The sequence below is a fragment of the Pimephales promelas genome, chromosome 17 (assembly GCF_988280905.1).
Source record: "Pimephales promelas chromosome 17, fPimPro1.hap1.1, whole genome shotgun sequence".
NCBI lineage: Eukaryota > Metazoa > Chordata > Actinopteri > Cypriniformes > Leuciscidae > Pimephales > Pimephales promelas.
The window spans coordinates 271817-293445 of NC_142785.1; the positions used below are offsets into that span (position 1 = coordinate 271817).

The following is a 21629-nucleotide window of genomic DNA, read 5'->3' on the forward strand; positions in this document are numbered from 1 at the left end:
CTGAAATCCCTTACGCTGGAACACAAGAGAGGAAGAAAGCTTACGGATGGATTGTGGATAGATGTATTGCTCCACGTCTTCAGTTTCAGTGTCTTCAATCACAGATCCCAGCGGCCCGAGGCTCGGCTCCACCGACGGACACCTCGCTTCAGTGTGACACAACACACAGATCTGGAGATCAGAAGTCAAGCTCATCTAGGAAAGTAAAACTCAAAGAAACAAATACGAAACAGGAGAATTTGGTCAAAGTGCTTTTAATCTGACTTCACAACAAATGAACACTATTAAATAATATTATACTACTCTGAGTGGAGTTCTACTAATACTACTAATATTAAAACTCATATATGATATAGATCATGAACTCCTGCAATGAGGCTCAGATCTGCAGCAGCAGGGCGACGCCGGCGAGGGTCCACTTGGACGGGCTGTCTTTGGTCCGCAGGTTGAAGGTCCACACGTAGGTGGGCCCGCGCTGCCGGGTCTTGTAGACGGGGCACTGGTATAGGCTGCGCTGGTCCTGCTTGTCCACCGGGATCGCCTTGATGAAGATCACAGGCATTGCAGGCGTCAGCTCCTTCAGACGGGCGTCCACTATGATCCCAGCCTGCAGGACACACACACGGACGCACATTAAATCATGTCAAGTCATAATGACATATACTGTATATTCACAATTACATGAAGTAAAGATCATTGGAAAAACAGAATGAAATGGACATTGTGATTGAGTTCTCCACCCTATTCTAATGATTATCCCAGTGAAATGTCTGATAAAAGATTACGAGGACACATAGAAATATAATGTTTTGTATTTCATTGCAACCTTCTTTAAAAAAATGTCCACGTTGAGTTCATGGAGACTTTTATGGAGGATTATATGTTCTCTGAGTGGTGTTCTCTGCAGTCTCTCTAAACACGGAGAACTTCACAGAGTTTAAAGTCCCCGTGAAATCAAAATTGAACCTATTTACTTTGTTAGCGCATATTACTAGTCTTGTGGTGAACAATTAATCCGTGCAAGTGAATATATATTAAAAAAAATGTTTTACCTTAGTAATCTTTAATCAAAATCTGAAAAGTTACTTCCGGTCTGGAACGGTTTCTTTTTCTGATGACGTCGGTTTCACAGTTTGGGTGGGGAAACGCTTAACCACTCCCCTCAAACCGTTAGTTTGCTATGAGCGAGAGATGGAGAGGAGGAGCGCTAGAGTCAAACCCTGCCCTCTGTTCAATATTCCGCTTCACTTGGAAATACGTCACAGCACTGGAGAAAAATCGTTTGCAACTTCCGGTTCACGGGGACTTTAAAGATCGTAGAGTATTAGAGAGAAGAATGCAAATAATGTTGACATTGCAGTCTCTAAGGAGGATGCGGTTATGATAAAGTTTATGGTGCTTTTGAACAGTGATAGTTTAACGAGTGTGGATGAACACACTCCCTGAAGCTCGTCCGCACACAGCTCCACTTTAGTTACGGGCCTGAAACGCCACGCTCACGTCTCGACTCTTCAAGTGGATCACACTCGCTGCTCAGCGGAGAGCAGATAACTATAGGAGAAGGGTGAGTAGGCCTCTGTGTTTATCCTGTATCACGTGTGCTGGAACACATCCCGAACCTCTGTTTGAGTTCACGGAAGATGTGTGGCGTAAAACAGTGATTAAAATCTCCCTGTGTGTAATTAAAACAGGAAAGTCCCAGAAAGTCGCATGCCGTCACATTCATTAGAGCGCTAATGGTGCAGATGCGCTGCTCGTGTGTTGGTGGGAGTGTTGAACTGTAGAGATCTCAGAAACCAGCTCAATCAACTCCTTTACCAAATCAACAGGTACATTAACGAACAGGACTCATTAACACCGGCATCTGTCATTACTGTCGTCACTACATGCTGACGCACATCTAACGAGCTGAACATTGGTCTTTGTGAGTTCAGGTACTGCTGCGTCTCGTTCTTCTGCTCAGTCTTTAAAACTCCCGTTTCATTTATCATAGAAATGCAGTCGATGTGAACTTAAGCCAGTAAATCTTACGAATGCATTAATATACTCAGTGCTTAAGTGTGCTATCATCTCATCAGCGTTCTGCTTGAACATGAACAGAGTCTACCTGACCCTGACCCTGATCCGGTGACAGTACATGACCCAGACTCTGACCCAGTGTGACAGTACCTGACCCAGACCCTGACCCAGACCCAGTACCTGCGGCTCCCAGCGCGCTCCCTCCATGAAGAGCCCGTGGATGTAGGCTCCCTCTCGGGGCGGCGTGCTGAACTCCTCTCGGCTCTTCTTGGTCACGTCGCACTGTAGGCTCATGCGGTCCAGCGGCCACTCGTTGCGCCGGGCCATGGACTGCATGATGGCCGTGAGGAAGGACTGTGGGTTGAAGAAGCCGGAGAGCCACACCACCGCCGGCAGGCTGAAGTCTGAGGTCCAGGTCTCCAGCTCGCGGATGCGGGTCAGCAGGTCCACGAACCAGATGCCCAGGCTACACATGGACGGGTACGCTCGCTTGGTCCAGGAGTCCGGCACCTGGTCCAGGTACACCGCGTTCTGGAGGTTCTCCATGTCGTTGGTCATCGTGAGCTCGCCCTGTGAGAAGAACACGTCAAGAGAGATCTCACAGCTTTCACAGCATCTTTACAGTGATAACAGGAGATTACAGTACAGAGAGTGTTAAGGCTTCACAGCAGATCGAGAATAAAGCTATTGTCCAGATAAAGTTAGATTTGATTAACGTCATCACAGAGTTTCAGTGCTAATGCCGACAAACAGACGACGTCTTTGAGACGATTTTGCATTTTTCATTTTCAAGAATTCAAATGTCATTCTTCATGACGATATCAGGCTAAAAACTCTCCATCCGAGAATATAACATTAGTGTCTTTAATGAAAAAGTCACAGCTGATTATAAAGACGTACATGTAAAATGTGTTTATTCTCTCATCTAAAAATATGACTGCCGTCTCTTCCATGCATCATTTCATTCTTAGTTTTTAACATTATAATATTTTGTCAAGGAATGTGTGTAATTTCAATAACTTGAATGTTTTGTCTTGTTAGTAAAGGACTTCAGTGATTTGAGAAGGTGATTCTGTACAAGCTCGGCACAAAAAGGAAAATCATCTCAGATCTGTTAAATCAAACCAATTATTATTATTATTATTCTTATATTCTGCCAAGGCCAAAATCCATCACTAGTTATGAGTCGTCTATTCCTCATAAGGCTTGACATCGTTCAGGGATTTAATACAATTAAAATAGGTCTGAAAAGAGCAACACGACTTCACTCCTGTTCCCGAGCACAGAGGTGCGGTGCGGAGAGAGCTCACACTGACGCCACATCAAAACAGCAGACACCAGATCAGCATTAGATGTGCCGATGAGATCCGTAAAGCAGCAGGAATAAGGTTTCAGAGTGTTACAGGTGTGTGTGTGTGTGTGTGTATGTGTGTGTCTAACCTTCAGGCCCAGACTGAGCTCCTTCAGAGAGCGTTTGATCTCTTGTGTGAGGACGTTCATGCGCTCGCACTCCTGGACTGCCACCACGATATACGGCGTTCGCTCCTCCACCTTCCCCATCATCTCTGTCATGTTGAACTCTTCCGGAAGCTTCTCCAGAATCTCATCAAGCACGGCTTTAACCTGGACACACAAACGCGCCACATGAAGTCAGAAATAAATATTTATATCTCCGTGGCAAAAGTCTTAAAGGTCCCCTGACATGAAATTTTCATTTTCTGAGGTTTTTTAACATTAATATGAGTTCCCCTAGACTGTATTTGGTCCCCTCGTGTCTGGTATTTTCAATCTGTGTAAACCGAGCTTTGCTATTTTTCTCTTCTCTGCATCTCAGACGCGCTGATCTAGAATCTCCCCCTATAAACGTCATATAGGGGAAAGGTTACTCCCCTTTCTCTGCTTTGCCCGCCCAGAGACGTACGAACACGTGCAGGCACAGTTTTTTTTTCCCTAGCTTTGAGATTTGATTTTTTCCTCGAGAGATATCATGGCTTGCAAACGAGCGAAGCATGGCAGCTGCTCAGTGTTCGGATGTACAAATGAACATCCGCGCCTCTGAAGAAACAATGGGTTAATTTGATTTTCTCTGGAAATGCGCCGACTCTACTCCCAAAGTTTTGTATGGCTATGAGACAGGTAAGTTAATCTTTCTCTCAAAATCATTCGATATCGTTTCTTTGAGTAGGATGAAAATAATCGTATTTATTTATTTTTATTGTGATATTCGGTAAGCACGCGCTGCTTTGTTTAACGTTACGTTATCTGCAGCCAGCAGTTTTCCTTTTTGAATGATGAATATAGACTAATATATCTGCAGAAATAGACAGTTGGCTCATTAAACACATTATCGCTGACAGTCAGCAGTTCTCTCGGTGAGTTCAAGCGCAGCTTTTTACCTCGACGAGAGCGGACGAGTTTCGGGCTTTAGAGAGAACAGAAACTGCGTTACACTGCACAACAAAGCTCTTGCTGTACATCATCGGGTCTGCAGCGGAGAGTGCAGAAACTGCATGATTATTTAATAAGATCTTCATTCTCGCGATCGACAGACTGTCATCTACTGCTCATCACAGCAATATTTTATGTGATGAGAATCTAAATACTTCAAAAACTTCTCACGATTCAGCAATCTCGATATCTGTAATAGTGTATAATAGCTGTAGTAAAACATATTCAAGAGAGTTTCACATGTAATATGTAGCTATTTCAAATGCAAGCATTATAGCCAATCACAGCAGTGGGCGGTTACATGGAATCCCACAGCAGACACGCCCCTTGTAAGCAGAGGCTAAAAATGCCGTTTATTTCTAAATTATGACTATTTTTGATCTAAAAAACATTCTCACATTATAAGGGCAACCCAGGAAACATTATAGAATAATAAAAAAAACATGTCAGGGGACCTTTAAATTCCTCCAAGTCAAGCCACACAAGTCTTAAGTCATCCATCAATTAAAATATAACAGGCCAAAAATGATAGATAATGTTAATCAGTCATTTTGGTAATTTTTCCATTAGCTCAGCTTAAAAACAAGCGTTTCATCTTCCTTGACTGATAATTTCCTGAGGTATGATTATTGGTAAATCAGAACACCGTACACAGAGGAAATGATCATTTGGAGGATGATTCAAATATTCAATCACTGCAGGAAATGGATTCATCTAATACTGTAATAGATGCCGCTGTCACTGCTTTAGAGACGGATGAGCACAGAAACACAGTTTGGAAGGGAGGGTTTCCATATACTAATTAATAATAATAATAAAACATTAAACATATTAAACATGACAAGCTAACAAAGTAGGATGTACACAAAGACTTTAAGGAATTGATTTCTAAAGTAAGGCATATATAAGAAGGCCATCAGCGTCTGCGCTACAGGACAGGAGGAGTGGGCGAGTGGTTCCAGCATGTGGATGTGAAGCGGCCCATTTAATCACATTCCTCTCAGTAGATCTATTAGTCAGATACATGAAGAGTTAATGCAAAGTAGTCATTGCTTACAAATCCCAATCTCTTAACTTAAAAAGGTCAGCTGTCATAATGCATTGCAGCCCTCTTACACGCTCTCATATCTAATGGTTTAAATGTCAGAGGTCTCGAAACCAGACACGAGGGCCTTCAGTGTCCGTCTCAGCCTCAGCCTTTCTGGGAGTTTAATAAGGCTAAATTTACTCACTTACAGTCAAACCTAAATGTATTCAGACTCCTTCAACATTTCTCACATTATCAGTTTATCTGCTTTAGTTTAGAAAGTGGAAATAAAATATGAGCAGAACTCAGTTCTCAGATCAGTGTTTGATATGTGACTGGTTTTGTCCGTCCTTCTGTTGGACTCTCACACATGAGTTATGTTGAATATCTGTCAGCTGGTAAATTTAACTACACAATTAGATAAGACCAGTTTAGCTCAACCAGTGACCAAGCAATGCTTCATGTTGTTCAGTGTGTGTGTAAAAAGAGCATCAGCAATTACAGCTCAAAGTGGAGGACTCATTATTGGCCCCAAATGTGTATAAATGTCTCTGGTAGTCACTGTATGAAGAATATGTTGTGGGTGTAATATGTCACAGTTTACTTTATTCTGCTCTCCTCTCTTACAGAAATGAACTATAGTGTCCTGATCACACTAGTGAAGAAATATCAAAACTGATATCTGCTGTCTGAATAATGTTTGGTTGGACTGTAGCTGAACTAGGCAGAGATGTGCTCGTCCTCAGGCTGGAAACGGACATTATTGCTGTTGTCTGTAGCAGCTGAGTAAGGTCAATAAAGTTACATTAACACACTTTTTTCCATTGAGATGACTGGGAAAAAATGTCCCAATTATGCTGAATTAAACCTAATTAGTTTTGCTGTGAAAACATCAATGTGATATCATGAGGTAAATCCTCGATTTTTCCTCCTCTTTGCACATGGCACTAAATAATGTGTGAAGAGCTTTAGGCGTGAGTATGTGTTATAAGTATTGAGTCCAGAACCTTGTCGTCGCGCGAGCCGGACGCCCCCTCTCCGGATCCGCCGTCTCTGGGCTGCATCTCCAGCACAGTTCTGAAGAGCTTCTCCGAGGTCTGCGTGAGGAACCCGATCTCTGCGTTTGGGTGCAGGCCGTACAGGTACGGGGACTCGGGCGGGAGAGCCGCGTCGATGTACTGAAACACATCCAGACAGAGTCCTGAGGAGCCGTCGGACTCGCATAACCCAACTCACAACACATCTAGTTTATTAAATGATTAAAAATGTTTTTTTCTCGGTTATGTAAACGCTAAGGGAACATGCCACTGTATCATTCTTCAAGCATTATGGGAATGTTATTTTTAAATGTTCCGAACGTTCTGAAATAAGTAGCTACATTTAAAAGACGTTAGACAAACTCTAAAACGTTTCAGATAAAAACACTCCATGAATGATGTACAAATAATGTTTTTGTGCTAATGTTTTGAGAACATTATTAAAGACGAGATAACTTTGAAAAAATGAAGAGCATTTCCTTGTCAGAATGAGAACAGTTCCCTGATCATCATTAGACAGAAGGAGGGAGTCTGAGTGAGTCCACTGGGTCTCTCATCTGCTGTGATGCTCCTAAAGCAGTGCTGATGACAGAGACTGAGCCTCAGGAACACTTGCAGGCATCCTGACTACTTACACACACACACACACACACACACACACAACAAACACAAACTCAACACTACACACACATACAAGAAACACAAACACAACACCCCAATGATGAAATCTAGCATGCAGGTCTCTGGCGTGAGCGCCAAAATATTCCCCATGCATGACCAGCATCCCAGAGACCAGAATCCCAGAGACCAGAATCCCTGAGACCTGAATCCCTGAGACCTGAATCCCTGAGACCTGAATCCCTGAGACCTGAATCCCAGAGACCAGAATCCCAGAGACCAGAATCCCCGAGACCAGAATCCCCGAGACCTGAATCCCAGAGACCAGAATCCCCGAGACCAGAATCCCCGAGACCTGAATCCCAGAGACCAGAATCCCCGAGACCAGAATCCCAGAGACCTGAATCCCAGAGACCAGAATCCCTGAGACCAGAATCCCCGAGACCTGAATCCCAGAGACCAGAATCCCAGAGACCAGAATCCCCGAGACCAGAATCCCAGAGACCTGAATCCCAGAGACCAGAATCCCAGAGACCTGAATCCCAGAGACCAGAATCCCAGAGACCAGAATCCCCGAGACCAGAATCCCAGAGACCTGAATCCCAGAGACCAGAATCCCAGAGACCTGAATCCCCGAGACCAGAATCCCAGAGACCTGAATCCCAGAGACCTGAATCCCAGAGACCAGAATCCCAGAGACCTGAATCCCAGAGACCAGAATCCCAGAGACCTGAATCCCAGAGACCTGAATCCCCGAGACCAGAATCCCAGAGACCAGAATCCCAGAGACCTGAATCCCCGAGACCAGAATCCCAGAGACCTGAATCCCCGAGACCAGAATCCCAGAGACCTGAATCCCCGAGACCAGAATCCCAGAGACCTGAATCCCAGAGACCAGAATCCCAGAGACCAGAATCCCAGAGACCAGAATCCCTGAGACCTGAATCCCGAGACCAGAATCCCAGAGACCAGAATCCCTGAGACCTGAATCCCAGAGACCTGAATCCCGAGACCTGAATCCCGAGACCTGAATCCCAGAGACCAGAATGCATCAGACAGAAATGAGTCTCAATTTATGAGTTGGGCTTTAGACACATGCAGAAGATGCATGAAAGTGCTTTGAAAAAAAATCTAAAATGCTGTGGCAGAATTCATGCATTCACAGTCTAAATAGGATCAGTCCAGTCAAGTCACATCCACAGATACTCCTCTTTTAATCAGGTGACTCTGACATTACTTGGTACTCACCATCATGTAGCTCCAAACTCGCAAGGCTTTTGGAACAGAACAGCAGTTATTATACAGTGAAGCTGATGATCACTGTCTAGCTGGCTAAAACATCCCCTTTCAAGGGAACTTGCACTGCGTCGATGGCGACACTATGGGGAACGCCTCTTGGTGTAACGCATCTGAAGTGTGAATGAAACTAATCCAATCCTATTGTGTGATGACATGTTACACAGAAGCCACAAAGGGACGTCGGCACACTACGGCGTTAGCTTGCTCTCTGTTGTGTATCTGTCTATTTGGTGTTGTCTGTGAAATATATAATATATCGAAATGGGCAACTGCCCTTGCTTTATCACGAATGGACACACACATGTATGTGTACTGCTCCCGCCTGGGTATAATTATGAAGCAGGCCAGGCTTGCGTTCCCCTGCGGTTCGGGTCAGATCAGATCGTGGGACTCTCAGGGAGATCTAGCAGAGGGGATCGAGACAGGTGGTGGAGTCGATATGCGAGAGGTTCGGCCCAGAGGAAGTGGATCTGTCCACGTCTCAAGAGGAAACACACTGTCTACTGTGGTTCTCCCTCATGTATCCAGCCTCTGCTGGGGTTGTTTGCGATGGTGCAGGCGTGGCCGAGGTGGCGTCTGTACACGGTTCTCCTGAGAAATCTGGAGAGGCTCTGTCGCGATGGGGTCTGTCTATTGCTAGTAGTCATTATGGCCTGCCCGAGTATGGTTCTCAGACATAATATCACTCCTGGAGTGCCCTTCATGGGAGATCCCCATCAGGAGGGACCTGTTGACACAGGCAGAGGGCTCAATATTCCTCCCTCGGCCAGAGCTGAGGAAACTGTGGAACTGGTCCCTGAGGGGGCACCATACCGAGAGGCTGGCCCGTGAGCAGGAGTAGTCAAAACCATACTCAGCTCTAGAGCTCCCTCCAGAAGGAAATTGTATGGCCTAAAAAGGAATGTTTTCACCTTTAGGTGTAGAGAGCGTAAGGTGGACCTAGTTAACTACCCCGTGGCTTCAGTGCTTGAGTTCCTCCAAGATCGCTTCTCGTCTAGTCTTACCCTGTCCACACTCAAGGTGTCCGTGGGTTGCCATTGCGGCTTTCCACGCTCCTCTGGAGAGACATCAGCTGGTCATGCGTTTCTTCCATGGAGCTCGTAGGATGAGACCTGCGGCTCGTATCAGATTTTCCACATGGGACCTGGCAGTGGTTCTCGAAGAGCTGGTCGAGGCCCGCTTCGAAAACTCTGGAGTCGGCTGAGGCCAAGAACCTGTCACTTAAGGTGGTCTTTCATTTACTCTGCCCTGTCAGAGCACTAAACATCTATGTTCAGAGGTCTTCTCAGTGGAGGAAAGCACAGTTGCCGGTGTGTTTTGGGTCACCCCACTTCTACACAGACCATCAAGTGGATAGTTCAGGCTATCTCTATGAACTATCAGGTGTGGAGTTCACCTCTGGCCGTGAGGACTCACTGCGTGACACTGCGTCTCCACGCCTCCTCCTGCCTGGGAGTTCTTGCCTTATCGCGAAACTAACGCTGTTGTGTGCCGGCGTCCCTTTATAGCTGTCACATGCTACATCACGCAACGCCAATATTCATACTTCACGTTACGACAAGAGGCGTTCCCCACAGTGTCGTCATCGACAGAGAACAAGGGTTAGGGTTGTTCCCTTAAAGTCATAACCCGAGACGTTCCCTTTTGAGGGAACTCGCACTGCGTCGTTTTGTAACCAGGGCGTCTACAGCATATTTAGTTCAGGATATATGTTTGGAGAAAGTCTGATAAATATATTTAGTGTAATGTTATATTTTAATAACAAAATATTGTTTCCAATACTAAATGGTTATATTTACTGTACTGTACTAAAGTCAAAATTAAAATTTAAGCCCTAAAACAACTAATTTGTTCTATCATTTTCCTCTGTTTTACCTGATGATAGCCGTTGTAGTCGTTGTTCCCCGGCAGACGGAAGCCGTGTGCGAGGTACAGCTCCCCGTCCATCATCTCGGGCTTGATGAACTCCTCCAGGTACGTCCTGCAGAGCCTGCGGTCCCAGTCATCAGTGATGTGACCCCCGTACATGATCTCCCCGAAGAGGTAGCGCAGGTCATCGAAGGGCACCTGGAGGAAGAGCGAGTGTGTGTGTGTGAGGACCTGCAACCGTCTGACCAGCAGGCCTGAACCACCACACCGCAGCACTCACAACCCATGATTAACTCTCAACTAGCATTCAGTGTTGCTCCCTAGAGTGCATTAGAGGTATATGAGACTAATCCGTCTCCTCCAGCTGTCAGCTCCGTTACACTGAGAGTTGCAGATGCACAGACTGTAAACAAAGCAGCGCTTGCTTAACATTTTGAATATCAATCAATGATGACTTTCTTCATTTCCGTCGGCTCATGATGTTATGAAAATATTCTTGCATGTGAATGTTCAGGTAAGATGACGTAAAATTATAACAGCCTTCAGTATGTACTATCTTGATTCTTTGCTCACTTTCATTACCTTCGCTTTTATTCTCGTGTACAGACTCCGTCACTAATGCGGGGACACACTTAACGACTAGCTGAAACATTCTGAGACTGGCTTACACTGTTTCAAAGGGACTGCACCGACTGTAAACACCGACTGAATGCGATTTATTCATTTGAGTTATACTTTTAAGCTCCTAAACAAGACCTCGGAGTCTTCTGAATCCAGACAGAAATGTAATTCACTGATAATTCTCTACTGCGGAAGTCATATTGGCTACTTTCATTGTGTTTAATTGTCCATTTTGGATGAATTTAGAGTAAATTTTGGGTGAACTATCCCTTTAAACCAATAGATGTTGAATATTCAAGCTGGTCTTCCTTCTCTAACTGTGATTGGTGTTGCCTTTATACTGTATATTTAACCATTTATAGCTGATTCACAGCACTCGAGTCAAACTGACTGCAACATTTGATCATTTTAATTACGCTGAAGCAAAGCTATCCAGTCCATGCTCTTCTGTGTCGGGTTTCTGCCATGAAAGCAACACTGGTTCTTTATTGCTCTGTGTAATGAACGGACATCAATATTAAATTGGGAGCAGGTTGTTGTGTAGGTGTGTGAGTAATTAAACTCGCTCAGACCCATAGTCCGTCTCATTTAGAGGAGCACACACACACACACAGTCTCTCACCTTGCTGTTGGCCTCCAGGTAGTTGTACAGCACGTTGACGGAGATGGTCAGGTCGCCGGTGTTGAACGGGTAACTCCTGTTCCACCCCTGAGGGCCGAACTTCCGTCGCTCCGCCACTACGGCGTGGAAGTAGCACAGGGCGAACAAGATGCTCTTAAACTCCAGCTCACGCGCACACAGCTCCAGCGTGTCCTGTCAATCAACACACATCCATCACAACACAACACACTTCACTCTCTACAACAACATGCGACACGACCCGTGCTGCTGTTCCCCTGTCAGGGTCCCAGTGGACATCAGCCATCAGGACTGACCAAACAACGGCTCCAGTATATTGAGGAGCCGAGACTGCTTTGTAATTGAATGAATGAACTGTCGCTGCTTTTCAGAGCTTTCATCCTTTCAAAGCCTTTCAGTGTGTGTGTGTGTGTGTGTGTGTGTGAGGGACTGAAGGTGCAGAGTCACATGCTTCTGCTCCTCATGGGATTTGTTTGTTTGCACATAACATCATTGAACAAATGTCCTGTGCTTCTGGCCCGTATGCAGCCGGTCGATCTGGTGCGCCATGCTTATTTTATTGATTTTTTTTTTTTTCAGGTATTTAGGGTATCATTCAAAAGCTTAAACACTTAGAAAAGCGTTTTGAAATCGGACAGTGCTTTTACTATTAAAATGATACTCTAAAACTTTTTAGTGAATTTTTATATCAACTTCAAATTTAGACACACCTTGGATAGACGTACGGCTTTGACTCAAGAGATATAAGCAATCCAATAACGTCATTAAACAAATATCCTCTGCTTATTTTAAAATGAGTGACATTTAAAGGCCAAGTATGGAAACCCATACTCACACACACACACACACACAGGCCGTATGCAGTAGTTAATAATCGAGGAGCAGTTAAAGTCCTGATCCAGCATTAACGTTCAGCACTCGGCCCATCGGTGTGTGATCTCCACAGCGGTGTCTCACTGCGCGTCACAATCAAAGAGTTCAAAATCAACACGAAGCACTTGAACGGACAGCTGAAAAGGGCGATTTGAAAGCCTCTGTTGTGTTCTGGATTACTGGAGTTTGAGCGGTTCAGGCCTCTTGTCGAGGTGTGTGTTGGACACTAGCAGAGATCCTGTCCTCCAGAACAGAACTGATGCTGGATCAGCACGTCCTCAGACAACACCACACGGGGAATTACACGCTACTATTCAGAAATGTGCCTTAAACACCTCTTCTGTGAAGGACATCTTGAGATTCATTTGTATTTTTAGATTTACTGGATGGCATGAAGTCAAAAACATCAGGCTGATCCGACTGTGGGTGTCACCAAAAACAATGATATTTATGAATTAATAGACCATAACATTAAAAACACTTTTCCCCAGATTTTTTTTCCAAAACAATTCAAGCTAATATGAATATAAAGAGTAGATTTTTAAGAAATGGCATGTTTTAGAAGTAAATTGATTGTTTTCAAAGTGAATCACATACTAAACAGTTTTAATCCTATTTTATATACTATCAAAACTATATAATATGCCAGAATAGTTTCTGTGCTCTGTAAATCATGGCTTGTAAACAGCACAAAGGTGTGTCGTGTGTGTCAGGACAGTTTAACTTTGAGGGCAAATATTGCACAGTATAATTGTGTTGGTGTGTGCCTGCGTGTGATTGGCTGTCAGAAGTATGTGCAGGTCAGAGGTCCCCGTACCTGGTTGAAGTTGTCCAGGGCTTTGTGCAGGTTGGCATGCATGCCCATGGGCGGCTCGTTGGTGATCTTGATGGAGTTCTCCAGGATGCCCTGAGGGATGATGTGTCCCTTGGGTGTGGAGGACGGCTCGGCGCTGACGAACACCCGGAAGCTCGGGTGACTGCCCTCCGCGTGCTGCTCCAGCTTCTTCTCCAGCGTGCCCAGCCACTTCGACACCAGGTGGATATTCTACAGCACACACACACACACACACACACACACACACACACACACACACACACACACACACACACACACACACACACACACACACACACACACACACACACACACACACACACACACACACACACACAACCAGACAATCCTTCAGTGATATAGAATGTAAAATCCTTCTCAAGTGTGCAAACTCTCCACCATCGCGCACCAATGTCACGACAAACATGTATTCATTACTTCAATGAGCTCATTGCTTCTGCCTTAAATTATGACATCGTTAAAATGAACACGAATGAATCGGTGATTTCTCAGACATATATAGCAGATCACGGTAAACTGTAATGTGGACTCATGCACTTTCTGCATGCTCTGTAAGTGTGTGTTGTGAAATATATAAATAAATGTGAATTGAATATTGTCATTTGTACTGTGTACCGCTCTAAAATGCAATATATTTTTCATTATATTAAAAATGTAACAATAAAAGGGGAAATTATGGGTAAGAAAGATGAAAATAACTGATAATGCAGGAGCACACACCTCCTCCGTGTCATTATCTGGTAAACCACTATAACACTGTTGTTTCTGAGAGAGAGATTTTAAAAGAAAGAAAAAATCTCTAAATGATGTCAATATTGCAATTGGGTTGTAATGACGTGAAAGTATCAAGGATGAGCAATAGATAGACCACACCGGATATTAAACCTTTCTTTCTTTTCTCTCTCTCACTCAAGTTCAAATGAGCTTTATTGACATGACACAATACACACGTCACACGACACAAGACACGTCACATGAAAAAAGAAAAGTGTATGTACTCTGTGTGTGTGTGCGTGTGTGTGTGTGTGTGTGTGTTCACCTGCAGGATCACCCAGTGTCCCTCTCGGGCTGCCGTATCCAGAGCCTGCTCCGCCACCACCTCCTGACCCTGACCCAGAGACACGTTGTGGAAGTTGTTGTTGTCGAAGGTGAACCCCAGCTTTCTTCCTGCGGGTGTAATGAGCGGATAACAGATGTGAAGCGGCGTGTGTTTGACTAGCGTTTAATCTGACCCCTCACATGACTATCAGTGAACAGGACAGAGTCTGGACGCCATCATCAGCGCGGGCAGACACGCCAACGCTTCGTTCAGGGCATCACATGCACAAAACCACTGCCATGAGAGCAGGTTACGCTGACCTTTAGGGGTCATGTTAAAAATACCAAAATGACATTTGGAAAATGCCCAAATGCCAGCTTAGCTTTAAATCACTGCAGCATTGTGGGTAAATGATGTAGCTGGCCAGTACCGTGCTTCTCCACGTCCTTCAGCGGGTCGACTCCGGGAGACAGGATGAAGAACATGGGGGTGGCGGCTCCCGACTCCTCGTACGACACAGCGAAGTCCAGCGAGCGGCTCAGCACGTATCTACTGCCCAGCTTCTCCTCCACAAAGTCCCTGAAGCATAAAAATGTTTAGATCAGTGCGTTTGCTTTACAGTGATCTCAAAGATCTGAAGCGTTCACAAACTACGAAGCGCTGGTCCGGTACCTGACGGCGTAGGTCATTCTGTCGGGTCGCAGCGCTCGCATCATACACAGTCTCTGGAGAGACGTCTTGCTCTTCCACTCCTGGGGGAACTTCTCCTTCTCAGGACACTCGGACTCCACAAACTTCTTCCAGCGCTTCGCCGAGCCTTCGATGTCCCGGTCCAGGTTATGGAAGTCCTCGATGGCAGAGAGAGCCTGAAAGCACACAGTACCGTGATACAGCAATCACACGAGACCCGCTGAGATATAAGCGCTTCAGTGCGTTCGAAGCGGTCCTGCGGTTTAGCCCGTTCAAGTACAGCTATTTCATGCCGTCTCAGAATTAACATGAAGTCATAAAAGCTGCATGCCACATAATTATTAAACCGTTAGGACAAATCTCGACTGGAGTTTGGGTCACGCAGCAGGACACGCTTTCATCAATAACACAAGCCTGTCTCTTTCAGGATGCATTATTCTGCAGGCATGCTGAGCGGACGATCTGCAATCTTATCAGAAACAGGAGAAAATGAGATGATGACAGATTCAACATTGCAAAGGCGCTAATCAAATCTAACGACAGAGGAAAGCCACAAACTGCTGAGTAAACATGAGCGTGCTCCTTCATAAGCAGACCTGCAGAAGTGCTCGGGCAGCAGAAGAGCAGAAGTGTGTTTATCTTCTCCGGGAAGAACATCCGGCGGGACAATGATGACTCATAATCCCAGAAAGCCGCGCTGATGGGAAACACTACATCTTGACGGCAGATTTCAGCAGGTTACGGACTCTCAGACGACATCGGATTTACACGCGCAGCGCTGACGGATAAGACATTCGGGGTCAGGGGTCAGCGGGCGCTTCCAGGACAGCATAGACATATACACTAGACCTCACCTTGGATACGGCAGTTCATTGGAACGAATGCGTCAATAGAGCCGCCATCTTGAAACAGGGGAGCCCCTCCACTTTAATGCATCAGCGTCAATGTAGTAGACACAGGTCTAACGCAAATAAAATCACCATAAATCATCATGAATGCGATTTTTCTTGTTTTTTTGGTTTGTTCCAACGGTCAGACATGTATTTATCATTGATTCCAGAAAGAAACAATTTTTTTTAAAAAACATTCTAGTTCAGATTTCATCTGTGATCATCATACGCTGCACAAAAGTCCGCCACCATCAGTGAATTCGAAGTAAAGGCAGAGATAGCAGCGTTACCTAGCTACTTCCTATGACAAGACCCCTGTTCCAAGATGGCGGCGGTTTTGACGCATGCTTAGAACCCCCAGGTGAGGTCTAGTGTATATGTCTATGCCAGGACAGAAGAGATGAAACTGGTAGAGGCAGTCAAGCCACGAGCTAACCAAGTAAAACCATTATTAGCATGTAACTATCACAGATTATTCTTCAAATTTAGAGATTATAATAAAGTAAATATAAAAACGGGCGTGAGGTCGACGTCCCAGCGCCCCCTGCTGACGGAAACACTGACAGCCAATCAGAATCCATCCTGCTTAAAAAGCTCGAGCGTTTAACGAGACAGACGACGAGGCTGAGAGTAAACGAGCGGTACCGGGCGCTGGTGTGGACGCTGGTGCGGTCATCTGTGTGGTTCTGATCTGATCTGATCAATCAGATATTAAGATATGATGAGCACAGCTTCAAAGAAATAAGTGCTAGAGCGAGTCTCACTTTAATGCCGCCCCAGGAGTGATCGGACAGGAAGTCCACCGGTGATGTCACTCCAGGAAGCACTGGGAAACGCAACAGGAAGTCCAGCTCTCGGGGATTGATCTCTTTACTCATCAGCAACACCTGCAGGACAGATGAAGAGTGTGTTACGAGAAGTGTGTGTGTGTGTGTGCGTGTGTGTGTGTGTGGGGGTCACCTGGAAGGTCAGCTGGGTGGTGTGTGTGTGTGTGTGTGTCACCTGGAAGGTCAGCTGGGCGGTGTATGTGTGTGTGTGTGTGTCACCTGGAAGGTCAGCTGGGCGGTGTGTGTGTGTGTGTGTGTGTCACCTGGAAGGTCAGCTGGGCGGTGTATGTGTGTGTGTGTGTGTCACCTGGAAGGTCAGCTGGGCGGTGTGTGTGTGTGTGTGTGTGTCACCTGGAAGGTCAGCTGGGCGGTGTGTGTGTGTGTGTGTGTGTCACCTGGAAGGTCAGCTGGGCGGTGTGTGTGTGTGTGTGTGTCACCTGGAAGGTCAGCTGGGCGGTGTATGTGTGTGTGTGTGTGTCACCTGGAAGGTCAGCTGGGCGGTGTATGTGTGTGTGTGTGTGTCACCTGGAAGGTCAGCTGGGCGGTGTGTGTGTGTGTGTGTGTGTGTGTCACCTGGAAGGTCAGCTGGGCGGTGTATGTGTGTGTGTGTGTGTCACCTGGAAGGTCAGCTGGGCAGTGTATGTGTGTGTGTGTGTGTCACCTGGAAGGTCAGCTGGGCGGTGTGTGTGTGTGTGTGTGTCACCTGGAAGGTCAGCTGGGCGGTGTATGTGAGCTTGTCGCACTCGAAGAGCCCGCGGGTGGTGTACTGGAACACGGATGCCGTGATGCTGTCGATCAGATTCAGGACTCGCTGCTTCAAGCTCTCATCGGGCTCAGCTTTCAGTACGGCCTTCTGAAACACCACGCTGAACGCCTGCACACACACACACACACACACACACACGAGAACAATGAGACACAGAGACGGACTAATGAGTTTCTCTCTGAGACGCTTCTGTAACGAGCGCTGAGGAAGATCCAGCGTTCTCCGCAGCAGTTATTGTGTGTCTGTAGAGTGTGACGGAAAACACAGGAAAGTCTGAACACACACACACACACACACACACACACACACACACACACACACACACACACACACAAACTAACTAAACATTCAGAATCTACTTCTGTCAGCAGAGCTGTTCTTCAAGTGTTTCTTAAGGAAGTGTGTGCTGCCGTTAGAGAGTAAATCTGGCTAATCAGTGTTGATTCATTACACCGGCTCAAACTCAGAGTTTGGGATTCTTTATTAATCGTTAAATTAACAGAACACACTGATGATGATAGCGGTGATTTTGCTTTTGCTTGCAACCAGTGAAGACGCCAGGCCCGTTTATGATCCGCTCGCGCTGTAATACGCCTCATCGTTACCTTGAGAGAGAACTGGTACATGGGGTGTATTTTGTTGAGGTCGTTCATGATGAAGTAGAGGAGCGAGGCGCGGGCCGCCGCTGGACGGTAGTGTTCTCTGGCGTCGTTGATCTCGGCCTCCGTCACCTTCGCCTCCTTCACCTGTAGCAGCGCACACACACACACACACACACACACACTTGAGCTGTTCTTATCAGCTTACTCTTATATTCTTACTGTAGATTACAAGACCAGGTTGATTAAAACTACATTCATTGGTGGATTTCAACATCGGGTTTTAATTAACCATAAATAAATGAAATCCTGTGTGTAACGCAATCAATTATTTCAATGGTAACAGGACAATAACTAAAATGAACTAACAATGACAATATATTCTTACAGCATTTACTAAGTTTTGTTAATGAAAGTTACTACAAATGTTAATATTAGTGTACAGTGTGTTAACTAAAATCTATCAGCAAACATTGAGATTTTATCAAAGAACGATCTTATTAAAGGAGAACTCCGGCGCAAAATGAACCTTTGGTCTAATTACACATTGTTACCTAGTCAACCGTTATCTGAGATTTGTTTTCATGATTGCCGAATGTAAATAGTTTTATCTCTAAAAACAGTTTAGCCTATAACGCTAGTATAACGCTAGTATATAGGGAATAGAGTAATGACAAATAAAAATCGCTTGTTATTACCACTAACAAATAATAGCCCCACACTAACACGACAGCATAATAAGGGTCCCTACATTCAAACCGAAGCATTGAGAACTTTGTTAGTGTCCATACAGTTTAATAAGAAGATATTTTATACACACAGTCAACTTCGCGAATACAGGAAGAAGCCATCTTGGAAAAATAGTCTCTACCAGTCGATCTACGAGCGCCGATCCAAGTGTGCTGGTGAGATGTGAATAAGGTGATAAGGTGAGCGCGAACAGTAGGCTACGTGTACACATTGAAGAGAAGAAAACGGTTCGTGTTTGTGTTTCTTCCGGTATGAGATTCTGCACAGTTCAGCGCACTTGGATCGGCGCTCGTAGATCGACTGGTAGAGACTATTTTTCCAAGATGGCTTCTTCCTGAATTCGCGAAGTTGACTGTGTGTATAAAATATCTTCTTATTAAACTGTATGGACACTGACAAAGTTCTCAATGCTTCGGTTTGCATGTAGGGACCCTTATTATGCTGTCGTGTTAGTGTGGGGCTATTATTTGTTAGTGGTAATAACAAGCGATTTTTATTTGTCATTTCTCTATTCCCTATATACTAGCGTTATACTAGCGTTATAGGCTAAACTGTTTTTATAGATAAAACTATTTACATTCGGCAATCGTGAAAACAAATCTCAGATAACGGTTGACTAGGTAACAATGTGTAATTAGACCAAAGGTTCATTTTGCGCCGGAGTTCTCCTTTAAATGCTGTAGAATTAGTTGTTAATGTTAACCGAGGTGAACAAATGAAAACTCGTTGTAAAGTGTTTAATGATGTATAAATACACACTTATTGAAAGTGTAGTGCTTCTATTAAACTGTGGCACTTTCCACTGCAAGCATTACTGTGGTGTCAGTCGTGAAGCGCACACACACACACACACACACACCTTGACTTCGATCTCGGCCGCTGTTCTCTTGGTGATCTCCAGGTTCTCCACCAGCTCCACGTCCCCCAGGAAGTTCCCGGACGCCGAGGACAGGCGTGAGAGCAGGTTGTCCTCCAGAGTTTTCAAAGTGATTTTGAAGCCGTTCTGCTGCTTTGTGAGGTTTGACTACACAGAAAGACATGCGAGATGAGAACGAGAGCCACGGGCAGAGCCGGGCACATCAGAGGGCATCTGAGAGATCAACAGACTTCCTCTCGCCAACATCAAAAACCACGAGCGGCCGAGTGTGACGGGACTGTCGATGCTCATGGATCCATTCCTTACGTTTGATAGATAAACTAACGCAACGAGCGACGACCTGGACTGCAAATCACACACACACACGCGCTCAGAGAGCCGTCATCTCACAAACTACTCTCATATTGGACTGCCGAGATCCCTGAAGAGGTCAATCTGCACAACACACACCTACAGCAGCCTCACAGGAGCTCGGGTCAGAGATCTGGACCTCGGCGCGCCACGGCTCATCACAGAGGAGGAAAACAGGTTCGGGACACGAGCCCTTCCTAATGCGTCAGTCATTAATGATTACATCTGCACCGGCGTCTTTGTGTCCAATTACCGCGGAGCTGAAAAACAAACAATTAACAGCGGAGAGACCCTGAGCCACGGACGCTGCGTTTGGCTGATCTGAGATCATTAGTGAGAGCGATGCGTCTCTCCGCGGATCACACTGGCATTTACTTCATCTAATGGCCTTGAGATGCGCAGATCTCAATGTGAACGCTGAGGTACCATAAACTCAACGCAATTAATAATGGAAAACACAAGCAAGGGAATATGAACAAACTCTCTAAAAATCCTCTAAATAAGAAGCAGCGTCCCTGTGGTGGTGTGGTTGCATAAGATCTAATTATAAAACCCAGTAGAGACTGGACAGAGAGTTACCATAACTCGTCATCTTACTCCACGTTAAGGGACTGTCACACTTTCGACAACTTTCAATATTAATTAACACGACAAGAGAGTTCGGCAGCATTCCCCGTCCTCAGGATCTCAGCTTGGAAACACTAATTAATCAAGCTTCATTAAGCATCATATCAGCTCTACGAAGGCACATGTCTGGAAATAACCGCGTGACCCGCTCCAGTTATTAAAACACTTCTTTGGTTTGGTGTAGTTTGTTCGCAAGTAAAAACCCTCCGCTTCCACTTCAGACACACATTTCAGGAGGACGAAATGAAGAAAAGCTGAAAAATAAATAAAAGAAGCTTCCTCGAGGGACAGTGAGGGAACTTCGAGCCCGTGGCACAAACGCTTGCTTGACCATTACAGCTAATTACTTGCAGTAATGTTATGCTAATATACTAATGCTAATATATAATACATGTCCAAATGGGTTACCGATAGTCGAAGCGCTCATTGGTCATTAGCAAAATTGCTCTGGGTAAGCAACGCGTGTGATTATTATATACATAAGGCACGGACAGTGCACCACTAATTAACCTTTAGTAAAGTAAGGGTGAGATCACATGACGCTCTTTGGGAAACAGCATGTGTCATCAAATATTCTGATACGCCTGCAGAACTTCAGCCAATCTAGACCTCAGAAACTGAAGAATACAATTAAGCTCACAATCATATAGCATGTCATAAAGCATCTACTTAAAGGGAAAGTTCACCCAAAAATGAAATTAGCCCATGATTCACTCTCCCTCAACTCATGCTACGTGTCTATGACATTCTATTTCAGACGAACACAATCAGAGTTATTTTAAAAATGTCCTGGCTCTTCCAAGCTTTATAATGGCAGCGAATGTCTGTTTCTGTTTTGAAGTCCATAAAAGTGCATTTATCATCATAAAAGTGCATCTGTCCATCATAAAAGTGCATTTATCAACA

General features: G+C 45.1%; 1 protein-coding gene across 2 annotated transcripts in view; it reads right to left on the minus strand.

Annotated features, from left to right (window-relative positions):
* Positions 1–238: 238 nt before the first annotated feature.
* Positions 239–21629, minus strand: part of dnah9 (dynein, axonemal, heavy chain 9) — a 79663-nt gene continuing 58272 nt past the window's right edge. For both annotated transcript variants that reach the window (XM_039653769.2, XM_039653768.2), the window contains 14 exons: positions 19728–19892; positions 18125–18265; positions 17457–17627; positions 16691–16813; positions 15019–15212; positions 14777–14925; positions 14347–14474; positions 13269–13496; positions 11561–11752; positions 10324–10515; positions 6502–6672; positions 3460–3642; positions 2200–2589; positions 239–607 (listed from right to left, as the gene is read on the minus strand). In XM_039653769.2, coding sequence (XP_039509703.2) covers positions 380–607; positions 2200–2589; positions 3460–3642; positions 6502–6672; positions 10324–10515; positions 11561–11752; positions 13269–13496; positions 14347–14474; positions 14777–14925; positions 15019–15212; positions 16691–16813; positions 17457–17627; positions 18125–18265; positions 19728–19892 — 2655 coding nt within the window. In that variant the 3' untranslated portion in view covers positions 239–379. The remainder of the gene's footprint in view (positions 608–2199; positions 2590–3459; positions 3643–6501; positions 6673–10323; positions 10516–11560; positions 11753–13268; positions 13497–14346; positions 14475–14776; positions 14926–15018; positions 15213–16690; positions 16814–17456; positions 17628–18124; positions 18266–19727; positions 19893–21629) is intronic.